The sequence below is a fragment of the Pseudophryne corroboree genome, chromosome 6 (assembly GCF_028390025.1).
Source record: "Pseudophryne corroboree isolate aPseCor3 chromosome 6, aPseCor3.hap2, whole genome shotgun sequence".
Taxonomy (NCBI): domain Eukaryota; kingdom Metazoa; phylum Chordata; class Amphibia; order Anura; family Myobatrachidae; genus Pseudophryne; species Pseudophryne corroboree.
In genome coordinates, this window is record NC_086449.1 from 173,330,220 (window position 1) to 173,342,778 (window position 12,559).

The 12,559-nt window shown below is 46.3% G+C and overlaps 1 protein-coding gene across 2 annotated transcripts in view; it reads right to left on the reverse strand.

The window, feature by feature from the left end:
• The window catches only part of DUSP11 (dual specificity phosphatase 11), a 91,242-nt gene that overhangs the window by 62,003 nt on the left and 16,680 nt on the right, over positions 1-12,559 (reverse strand). For both annotated transcript variants that reach the window (XM_063932125.1, XM_063932124.1), the window contains exon 5: positions 9,928-9,988. In XM_063932125.1, coding sequence (XP_063788195.1) covers positions 9,928-9,988 — 61 coding nt within the window. The remainder of the gene's footprint in view (positions 1-9,927; positions 9,989-12,559) is intronic.

Sequence of the window (12,559 nt, forward strand, 5' to 3'; positions counted from 1 at the left end):
GGAAAGATCAAGATCCACTTCCACCTCGTGCTGAAGCTGCTGCCACTAGTCATGGCCGAGCCGATGAAATGCCATCAACGTCGTCTGCCTAGGCCGATGCCTAATGTCATAGTAGAGAGCATGTAAAATCCAAAAAACAAAAGTTCAGTAAAATGACCCAAAAATCAAAATTGAAAGCGTCTGATGAGAAGCGTAAACTTGCCAATATGCCATTTACGACACGAAGTGGCAAGGAACGGCTGAGGCCCAGGCCTATGTTCATGGCTAGTGGTTCAGATTCACATGAGTATGGAAGCACTCAACCTCTCGATAGAAAAATGAAAAGACTTAAGCTGGCAAAAGCACAGCAAAGAACTGTGCGTTCTTCGAAATCACAAATCCCCAAGGAGAGTCCAATTGTGTCGGTTGCGATGCCTGACCTTCCCAACACTGGACGGGAAGAGCTTGCGCCTTCCACCATTTGCACGCCCCCTGCAAGTGCTGGAAGGAGCACCCACAGTCCAGTTCCAGATAGTCAAATTGAAGATGTCACTGTTGAAGTACACCAGGATGAGGATATGGGTGTTGCTGGCGCTGGGGAGGAAATTGACAAGGAGGATTCTGATGGCGAGGTGGTTTGTTTAAGTCAGGCACCCGGGGAGACACCTGTTGTCCGTGGGACGAATAAGGCCATTGACATGTCTGGTCAAAATACAAAAAAAAAAAAAAAAAAAAATATCACCTCTTCGGTGTGAAATTATTTCAACACAAATGCGGACAACAGGCGTCAAGCCGTGTGTTGCCTTTGTCAAGCTGTAATAAGTAGGGGTAAGGACGTTAACCACCTCGGAACATCCTCCCTTATACATCACCTGCAGCGCATTCATCAGAATTCAGTGACAAGTTCAAAAACTTTGGATGACAGCGGAAGCAGTCCACTGACCACTAAATCCCTTCCTCTTGTTGTAACCAAGCTCCTGCAAACCACACCACCAACTCCCTCAACGTCAATTTCCACCTTACACAGGAAAGCCAATAGTCCTGCAGGCCATGTCACTGGCAAGTCTGACGAGTCCTCTCCTGCCTGGGATTCCTCCGATGCATCCTTGAGTGTAATGCCTACTGCTGCTGGCACTGCTGTTGTTGCTGCTGGGAGTCAATCGTCATCGCAGAGGGGAAGTCGGAAGACCACTTGTACTACTTCCAGTAAGCAATTGACTGTCCAACAGTCCTTTGCAAGGAAGATGAAATATCACAGCAGTCATCCTGCTGCAAAGCGGATAACTCAGGCCTTGGCAGCCTGGGCGGTGAGAAACGTGGTTCCGGTATCCACCGTTAATTCAGAGCCAACTAGAGACTTGATTGAGGTACTGTGTCCCCGGTACCAAATACCATCTAGGTTCCACTTATCTAGGCAGGCGATTCCGAAAATGTACACAGACCTCAGAAAAAGAGTCGCCAGGGTCCTAAAAAATGCAGTTTCACCCAATGTCCACTTAACCACGGACATGTGGACAAGTGGAGCAGGGCAGACTCAGGACTATATGACTGTGACAGCCAACTGGGTAGATGTATTGCCTCCCGCAGCAAGAACAGCAGCGGCGGCACCAGTAGCAGCATCTCGCAAACGCCAACTCGTTCCTAGGCAGGCTACGCTTTGTATCACCGCTTTCCATAAGAGGCACACAGCTGACAACCTCTTACGGAAACTGAGGAACATCATCGCAGAATGACTTACCCCAATTGAATTCTCCTGGGGATTTGTGACATCGGACAACGCCAGCAATATTGTGCGTGCATTACATCTGGGCAAATTCCAGCACGTCCCATGTTTTGCACATACATTGAATTTGGTGGTGCAGAATTATTTAAAAAACGACAGGGGCGTGCAAGAGATGCTGTCGGTGGCCCGAAGAATGGCGGGCCACTTTCGGCATTCAGCCACCAAACATTCCTGAACCTGCCCTGCCATCATCTGAAGCAAGAGGTGGTAACGAGGTGGAATTCAACCCTCTATATGCTTCAGAGGATGGAGGAGCAGCAAAAGGCCATTCAAGCCTATACATCTGCCCACGATATAGGCAAAGGAGGGGAAATGAACCCGACTCAAGCGCAGTGGAGAATGATTTCAACGTTGTGCAAGGTTCTGTAACCCTTTGAACACGTGAAGTCAGTTCAGACACTGCCAGCCTGAGTCAGGTCATTCCCCTCATCAGGCTTTTGCAGAAGAAGCTGGAGACATTGAAGGAGGAGCTAAAACAGAGCGATTCCGCTAGGCATGTGGGACTTGTGGATGGAGCCCTTAAATCGCTTAACCAGGATTCACGGGTGGTCAATCAGTTGAAATCAGAGCACTACATTTTGGCCACCGTGCTCGATCCTAGATTTAAAACCTACGTTGTATCTCTTTCCGGCAGACACAAGTCTGCAGAGGTTCAAAGACCTGCTGGTGAGAAAATTGTCAAGCGGAACGTGACCCGTCAACATCTCCTCCTTCACATTCTCCCGCAACTGGGGGTGCGAGGAAAAGGCTAAGAATTCCGAGCCCACCCGCTGGCGGTGATGCAGGGCAGTCTGGAGCGAGTGCTGACATCTGGTCCGGACTGAAGGACCTGCCAACGATTACTGACATGTCGTCTACTGTCACTGCATATGATTCTCTCACCATTGAAAGAATGGTGGAGGATTATATGAGTGACCGCATCCAAGTAGGCACGTCAGACAGTCCGTACGTATACTGGCAGGAAAAAGAGGCAATTTGGAGGCCCTTGCACAAACTGGCTTTATTCTACCTAAGTTGCCCTCCCTCCAGTGTGTACTCTGAAAGAGTGTTTAGTGCAGCCGCTCACCTTGTCAGCAATCAGCGTACGAGGTTACTTCCAGAAAATGTGGAGAAGATTATGTTCATCAAAATGAATTATAATCAATTCCTCCGTGGAGACATTCACCAGCAGCAATTGCCTCCAGAAAGTACACCGGGATCTGAGATGGTGGATTCCAGTGGGGATGAATTAATAATCTGTGAGGAGGGGGATGTACACAGTGAAAGGGGTGAGGAATCGGAGGATGATGATGAGGTGGACATCTTGCCTCTGTAGAGCCAGTTTGTGCAAGGAGAGATTGATTGCTTCTTTTTTGGTGGGGGCCCAAATCAACCAGTCATTTCAGTCACAGTCGTGTGGCAGACCCTGTCGCTGAAATGATGGGTTCGTTAAAGTGTGCATGTCCTGTTTATACAACATAAGGGTGGGTGGGAGGGCCCAAGGACAATTCCATCTTGCACCTCTTTTTTCTTTCATTTTTCTTTGCATCATGTGTTGTTTGGGGACAATTTTTTTGAAGTGCCATCCTGCCTGACACTGCAGTGCCACTCCTAGATGGGCCAGGTGTTTGTGTCGGCCACTTGTGTCGCTTAGCTTAGCCATCCAGCGACCTCGGTGCAAATTTTAGGACTAAAAATAATATTGTGAGGTGTTCAGAATAGGCTGAAAATGAGTGTAAATTATGGTTATTGAGGTTAACAATACTATGGGATAAAAATGACCCCCAAATTCTATGATTCAAGCTGTTTTTTAGGGTTTTTTGTAAAAAACAAACAAAAAACACCCGAATCCAAAACACACCCAAAATCAGACAAAAAAAATTTCAGGGAGGTTTTGCCAAAACGCGGCCGCGGAACAGAATCCAAAACACAAAACCCGAAAAATGTCCGGTGCGCATCACTAATTATTATACACTAGTTAAAAGCCCGTCAAAACAACAGACAACAGGGCTGGATTATAGGGGGATGGGTGGTCGCTACTCACACAAGAGCTGCTGGGTTTCGTGTAAACTCAGCGGGTGTGGGAAGGGCAAGCATATGACTTCACCTCTGTCACACAGTATATATAAAGCAGCTGAGCTGGTTATCTGCCTCCTGACATCTTCAGCCAAAGCACCAACCCCTCCTCCCCCGGTCACCGCACTGCTCACCCCTTCCTGTCAGACTGAATCACCTACTACCCCAACTGTTAAGTGGCCACGTGTCCCCGATGCCTCCACTCCGAGCATTGAGGGACAGTTTGGTGGTTCATGCATCCATTTCCTGCTGCTATTTGTTGGCAAGTCCTGGGATGGCAAGTAGCCTGGGATTGCAGCTTAGTATATGGAGAAGGGGGTGCGGAGTATGTATGTGGTATATGGCGGGAGCAGTATATGGAAGAGGGAGTGCCCTGTATATAGGGGGCACTATATGGAAGGGCATGCGGGTGCAGTGTATATAGATGCAGTATATGGTGAGGGTGCAGTGTACATAGAGGTTGTGTGGGTCCTGAACGGAGCTTCATCAGGCACCCTACAGTGGCTGTCGGCGGCACCACAGAGGTGAGGAGCAGCATTAGCAATATACTTTATTATAATATATATATATATATATATATATATATATATATATATATATATATATATATATATATATATATATATATATATATATATATATCTCTATCTATCTATCCACACACACACACACACACAGAGAATATGTGCTATTACATGCAATATCTATAAAATTCATCACTGGTATTAATTGATATTTATGTGCAATAAATAATTGCCTGGTGGCTCATCCAGAAGGTTTAGCGCCTTTCTTTTGTTTTGGTTGAAAAGAAGAAAAAAAAGTAAAAATGCCCAATCAAAACCCAATTTCCTGTCCTTTAGTATCACTGCTTTCAATTAAGGGTTTCAGCTTTCCTTCTAAAATTCCTGGTAGCCCTTCTTATGGTAGAAAAAGTGCACAAGGTGACAGAGCTTCTCGTCGCATATGACACTGCGGGAGGGCTAGAATAGAGGAGTATTTTTTACACAAAAAAAAAAAAAAAATTATAAAAAAAATGGATAGCGGCTTTTTTCTGCCCCCATCATATACTATACCAGATCCAGAACTAGACAGGGTCTACCTACAGCGCACTTAATAGCTGTGAGGGACTCAATATAAAATAATTGCTCTATATTAAAGGTCTTCTATTTTTTCTGAATTGCAGGGATTCCATTTAATTAAGTCCCAGAACTGTTTCTGGGAGAAAGAAAAAAAAAAAGGGATACTGTATGTAACAAAAACGGAACTTTAGATGACAAATACAAAAGTATAATCTGACATTCTAAACAGCATTAGAAAATAGGATTTTATTTACCTACCGGCAAATCCTTTTCTCGTAATCCGTAGTGGATACTAGGGTTCTATTTAGTACCATGGGGTATAGACTGGTCCACTAGGAGCCATGGGCACTTTAAAAATTTGATAGTGTGGGCTGGCTCCTCCCTCTATGCCGCTCCTACCAGACTCCGTCTAGGAAACTGTGCCCGAGGAGACGGACATACTTTGAGAGAAGGAAAGGTAAAGATAGTGGTGAGATTCCGAACCAGCACAGAGGAAAGCTATGCTAACCCAACTTTAAACAGGAACAGCATCAGCTGAACCAACAATACTTTAAAGTAACAGTGCAGGAAGAACGAAGCACCGGGCGGGTGCCCAGTATTCTCTACGGCAGAGATTTTCAACCTTTTACAACTCGCGGCACACTGAACAAGATTTAAATCTGGCCAAGGCACATTCAAATATAATGGTTATGCATGATGCAGTTGCGTGTCCTAGGATGTCATGTCGCAGATTCTCCATAGGTAACGCCTGAGCCACATCTGAGAAAGCCAGAAGAGCCCAACACTGCCCGGTCCCAAAATTAGAGCTGGTTCTGCAACCACTAAACCCACCAGTATTGATCGTACCAGGGCCTGAGTAGCGGCAAAACACTGACAGGCCTGGCTGTGCTTCTATGGCGGCACACCTGGAGACTGCAGAGTGGTTGAAAAACACTGCTCTACGGACTACGAGAAAAGAATTTACCGGTAGGTAATTAAAATCCTATTTTCTCATACGTCCTAGAGGATACTGGGGTTCCATTTAGTACCATGGTGAAGTTCCAAAGCTCCCAAACCGGATGGGAGAATGCTGAGGTTCCTGCAGAACTGATTGACCAAACTGAAGGTCCCCAGAGACCAAAGTATCGAACTTGTAGAACTTACCAAACGTGTTTGAACCAGACCAAGTAGCCGCTCGGCCGAGCTGAAAAGCTGAGACACCCCAGGCAGCTGCCCAGGAAGAACCCACCGACCTAGTAGAGTGGGCCTGTACAGCTATAGAAACCGGCAAACCTGCCATGGAATAAGCATGCTGGATGGAGAGTCTGATCCAGCGTGCAATTGTCTGCTTTGAAGCAGGACACCCAATTTTATTGGTATCATAGAGAACAAACAGCGAGTCGGATTTCCTGTGACGAGCTGTCCTCTTTACGTATACCTTCAAAGCCCTCACAACATCCAAAGACTTTGAAGTAGCGTAAGTGTCGGTGATAACCAGAACCACAATAGGTTGGTTGATGTGAAACGCCGACACCACCTTCGGAAAAAATTGCTGACGAGTTCCAAGTTCAGCTCTGTCCTCATGGAGATTTAAATAGGGGCTCTTGTCAGACAAAACCCCCAGCTCCGACATAAGTCTTGCTTAAGCCAAGGCCAACAGTGTGACGGTCTACCACATAAAATATTTTATGTCCACCTCCTGTAATGGTTCAAGCCAGTCTGAGTTGAGGAACTGCAGCACCAAATTGAGATCCCTAGGTGCCGTGGGAGGCACAAAGGGAGGTTGGATGCGCAGAACACCTTTCAAAAACATCTGGACCTCAGGGAGAGAAGCCAATTATTTTTGAAAGAAAATGGACAAAGGCCGAAATCTGGACTTTTATGGAGAACAGACGTAGGCCCACATCCACACCTGCCTAGAGAAAAAGCAGGATACGTCACAGGTGAAATTCCACAGCAGAATAAGTTCTGCTCTCACACCAAGAGACGTATTTCTTCCAAATACGGTGGCAATGTTTAGACGTTAACCCCTTCCTGGCTTGGATCATAGTCGGGATAACTTTGTTAGGGATCCATCTTCTCGCTAGAATCAGCCGTTCAACTCCCATGCTGTCAAAAGTAGCCATGGTAAGTCCTGATAGATGAACGGGCCCTGTTGCAGAAAATGCTCGCGAAGAGGTAGAGGCCACGGATCTTCGAGGAGCATCTCCAGAAGTCTGCGTACCAGGCCCTTCTTGGCCAGTCCGGAGCAATGAGTATTGCTTGAACCTTTTCCCTTTTTATTCTTTTGAGAACTCCTGGGATCAGAGAAAGTGGAGGAAACCCGTACACCATCCGATAGACCCATGGAGTCGTCAGAGCGTCTACCGCCACTGCCTGTGGGTCTCTCGACCTGGAACAATACCGCTTGAGCTTCCTGTTGAGATGAGAGGCCATCATGTTGATTTGTGGATATCCCCACCGACGTGTCAAGCACCTGAACACTTCCGGGTGCAGGTCGTGTCTGCTGAGGAAGTCCGCTTTCCAGTTGTCTACTCCCAGAATGAAGACCGCTGACAACGCCACAGCGTTTTTTTCTGCCCAAAGGAGAATTCTTGACACCTCCGACATTGTTGCTCTGCTTTTCGCTGTGCCCAGTCTGTTTATTTACGTCACTGCCGTCACATTGTCCGACTGGACCTGAATGGCACGATCGTGAAGATAAGAGGCCTGCAGAAGGGCATTGTATATGGCCCCGAGTTCCAGAATGTTGATTGGAAGGAGGCCTTCCTGACTTTACAATCTTCCTTGAAACTGCACCCCCCGGGGTGACTGCTCCCCAACCTCCGAGGCTTGCGTACGTGGTTAACAGGATCCAGTCCTGAATTCCGAACCTCAGACCCTCGAAGAGGTGAGAAATCTGTAGCCACCACAGAAGGAAGATCCTGGCTTTTGGCGACAGACGGATCCTCTGGTGCATGTGAAGATGCGATCCAGACCATTTGTCGAACAGATTGAGCTGGAAGGGTCTTGCGTGAAACCTTCCGTATCGAAGAGACTCGTAAGAGGCCACCATTTTCCCCAGAAGGCGAATGCATAGATGCACAGATATCCGGGTTGGCTTCAGGACATCCCGAACCATCGACTGGATTACTAATGCCTTTTCCAACGGAAGGAGCACTTTCTGCGACTCCGTGTCCAGTATCATTCCCAGGAATGGGAGCCTCTGTGTTCTGTGTTGACTCTAGGTGAGATTTCGGAAGGTTCATAATCCACCAGTGATCCTGGAGTAGCTGGGTTGTGAGGCCAATGTTGTCCAGCAACCTCTCCCTGGACGGCGCCTTTATCAGAAGAAGATCGTCCAGGTACGGAATTACGTTCACTTCCTGCTTGCAGAGTATAAACATCTCCGCCATCACTTTGGTGAACACCCTCGGTGCCGTGGAGAGAGCAAATGGCAGGGCCTGGAACTGGTAGTGACAGTCCTGCAGTGCAAACTGTAGATAAGCCCGATGAGTCGGCCAGATCGGAATGTGAAGGTACGCATCCTTGATATCCCGAGACACTAGGAATTCCCCTTCCTCCAGACCTAAAATCACCACTCTCAGAAACTCCATTTTGAATTTGAACACTCTTAAGAACGTGTTCAAAGACTTGAGGTTCAGAAATGGTCAACCAAACTATCCGGTTTCTGTACCAAAAACAAGTTGGAATAGTTGTGCAGATGAGGTGGAACTGGAACAATGACTTGAGTCTGTACCAGTTTTTGGATGGTCTGCTGTTAAGTTATTGCCTCTTGTGAAGCTGGTAAAGCCCGATTTGAAGAATCTGTGAGGTGGGAGCTCTTGGAATTCCAGTCTGTAGCCCTGGGAAATAAGATCTATGACCCAGGGATCCTGGCACGAACGTGACCAGATGCGAATGAAGAATTTTAGTCGAGCTCCCACCTGACAGTCCTCCAGGCATCATGGTCCACCGTCATGCTGAAGGCTTTGAGGAAGCGGAGACTGAGCTCTGTTCCTGAGCACATGCAGTTGCTGGTTTGCGTGGTTTACCTCTTGTGCCTCTGGAGGCTGTAGAAGCACCTCTGGATTTTCCCTTACACTTGGCTGTCCGAAAGGACTGTAAATTTGAAGCTGCTGGATCCGTTCATAGTGAAGGCCCCGCCCCTTCAATGGCGCGCGGTCTTACCACTTTTTTTTATATTGTCTGAGGTAATCTGGTGCTTAAAATGGAGAGAACCCCGTTTTAAGGCTGTTTTTGCCAGTGTGGGTACTGTCTGGGGACGCATTCCGCCCCGGTTAGAAGCCGTGCGTCTCCATACCCTCATGCTGCCATAATGGCTGGTGACCCGCTAGCCGGGACGCCGGCTTAGTACTCACCACTCTTCATTCTTCTGGCTCTGTTAGGGGTGGCGGCGTGCTGCAGGAATGTACGCACGCCATGGTGGGGCTTGCGAATAGTTCCCTCAGGAGCTCAGTGTCCTGTCAGCGGGGAACGGGACCATTAGCCCTTCAAGAGGTTGGGCCATTTCTCCTCCCTCCCCCACCCAGTCCCACGAAGCAGGCAGGTTGGTGCCAACCAGCCCTGCATGAATACAAACATATAAAATAAAATGCAGAAAACTCTTCAGGAGCTTCCATTAGCATGACCAGCTCCCCCGGGAACATTTTCTAAACAGAGTCTGGTAAGAGGGGCACAGAGCGAGGAGCCAGCCCACACTATCAAATTCTTAAAGTGCCCATGACTCCTAGTGGACCTGTCTATACCCCATGTTGCTAAATGGAACCCCAGTATCCTCTAGGACACCGGTTCTCAACCTCGGTCCTTCATGTTTTGTAGGTCACCTGTACATTTTTAAACTATGACAGTTGGTGATACACAGTTCACCTGCTGGGTGACATGGAAAACATGAACCGTGTGGGGTCCTGAGGACCAAGTTTGAGAACCACTGCTCTAGGATGCAAGAGAAAGTACTGTTTACCTTAGAACAAATACACAGTTTGACACACTACATACAGCGTCAGCCATGACTGAAAATAGGCTTTACATGATGACTCGCATATGACTCACCTGCATACCAAATACCCTGTCCTGTTCAATCCATGTGTACAGTGAACTCCAACGAGGTTATCTATGACAGAAGTAAAATGGTAGGGTAAAATAATACTGCAGGTCAGCCATTTTGTCACTCATTCTATGCTGCTGTCCAAAAGAAAAGGGAATCCTGCAGTGCAACAGGCCTGCAGGAACGGAATTTGGGCAAAGGGCCTAATTCAGACCTGATCGCTCGCTAGGGTTTTTTGCAGCGCAGCGAATAGATAGTCGCCGCCTATAGGGGAGCGTATTTTAGCTTTGCAAGTGTGCGAACGCATGTGTAGCAGAGTTGTACAAACAAATGTTGTGCAGTCTCTGCACAGCCCAGGACTTACTCAGCCGCTGCAAACACTTCAGCCTGTCCGGGACCAGAATGGACGTCAGGAATCCTCCCTGCAAAAGCTTGGACACGCCTGCGTTTTTCCAACCACACACTGAAAATGGCCAGTTAACACCCACAAACACCTTCTTCCCGTCAATCTCCTTGCGATCGGCTGTGCAAATGGATTCTTTGTAAAACCCATCGCACAGCAATGATCCGCTTTATACCCAAGAGATGCGCCTGCGCATTGCGGTGCATACGCAGTTCTGTCCTGATCGCAGTGCTGCAACGCTAGCGAGCAATCAGGTCTGAATTACCCCCCAAGAGCGCTCATTCAACAGATGACATGCTATTTGCACCATAATACCAGTAAACTTAGAGCGAGAAAGAATTAAATAAAAAATGTATCATGTTTTGCAACCTCTTAAATTTGTTTCCAAGGATACATAAAAAAAAAAAAAAAAAAAAAACAAACAAATTATAATATATATCTATCTATCTATCTATCTATCTATATCTATCTATCCTCAGAGAATCGAAAACTTTACAGGAAAGACTCTATAGTGAAAATACAGTATTAATGTATCCAATAAACTCTTAAAGTACATAAACCACAGACATCAGGTTCACAATACAGTTTCCAGATCAGACTTTTGGTTGGTAAAATTAAAAACGTTATTAGGAAATAATTTGCGAGGGGGACCCTGAGATTTGTACTGCCTAGGAGCCTCTACAGGATTTAATCCGGAACTGTTTTTATGCTACCCTGATAATGGATTTTAAATTCGCCAATACAACCCATTTTGTTCAGCTAAATGCCATTCTGGCTACCTCAACTACAGTGATGTAACTAGGAGGCAGGTACATGCCCGTTTTCAGGAATGCTACCCAGCTCAACACAACCCTGCCTTTAAAAGCCCAAAGCCTGTCAGTCAGCAGCTCAGGGAGCACTGCGCACGAAGACACAGAACCCAAGCCGCATAAGTATATCCACATATGCCCCACCACCTGAGATGTACGGAAACCAGATGGCTTCCGTACATGCCCGAATTGTGCCCAGTGTACGAAAGACACCGATTCAAATAGACACTTTTAGCACAGCTCCGCAATTGAAGTGCAAGCTCATAGGATCAGGTACAAAATAAATATCAGTCTGTCCCCCTTGGTCAGATCCTTTGAGTTTGGCAGATTTGTTTTGTCTTGGTACAAGGACTCACCCAAAGATATGCACACCAATGGGGGTTAAAGTAATAGATTCCGAAATGACGGAACCAGCGGGAGTTCAATGAGTTTGCTACTAAATTTAAAGTAGCCATCAGGTATAAGGCACAACCAGCATTTCAATTTAGCAGTTTTCATCATCTTAAACTGGGACTATACTGGAACACAGAACCTTTCCGGAGATTCTTTATCCTCTCCAAGTAATTAACTGGCAGCTTCAGCTGTTAGAATTGTAGATCCACATTATTAACTAGTGTTTAATTAAAAATAAATACATAATAGACAAAATAAAGGTCAATTTTATTATTTAATTAGTCTAAAAATCAGTAAGTTACTTAGGGGTCTATTTACTAAGCCTTGGATGAAGATAAAGTTGACGGAGATAAAGTACCAGCCAATCGGCTCCTAGCTGCCATGTCACAGGCTGTATTTGAAAAATGACAGCTAGAAGCCGATTGGCTGGTACTTTGGGGGCTTTTCAATTAGCCCCCTCCCGGTTTCTCCGGGTTTTGCGGTCAGCCTATTCAAATTTGACCCGCTGTTAAAAAGTGCATTTTCACCCGAAAATACACAGGTTCAGTGAAACGTGTGTTTTCGGGTGAAATAGCCTCGTTCTCGGTTAAAAACTGGGCTGTTATCGGGGATTTTGCTTCTCCTGATTAGCCGCGGCACGCGCAGACTTATCGGGGCTAATTAGATAGCCACATGGCAATACTTTTACACCCGCAGTCGGTGCGAGGAATTGAATTTCCCCCCTAATCTCCATCTAAGGCTTAGTAAATAGACCCCCCCCAAGTCTGTTCTTACTCAAATCTCCCTGTGTTACGCAATAGACCGCACCGACGCTCAAAGCAGCTTTCTAATAAACTACACACAAAATTTCAGGATTATAGCTACCAACATCAAAAAATTTTTTTTTTTACCAAGGTCAAAATACTATGCCTCATTACAGGAACCTTGCTTGCACAGGGAAACTAGCTCAGATAACCCTACTAAATAACTACAATATATATTCTATAAAATACATTTAGTTTCATTACTGGATCAAATAGAAGACAGACACAA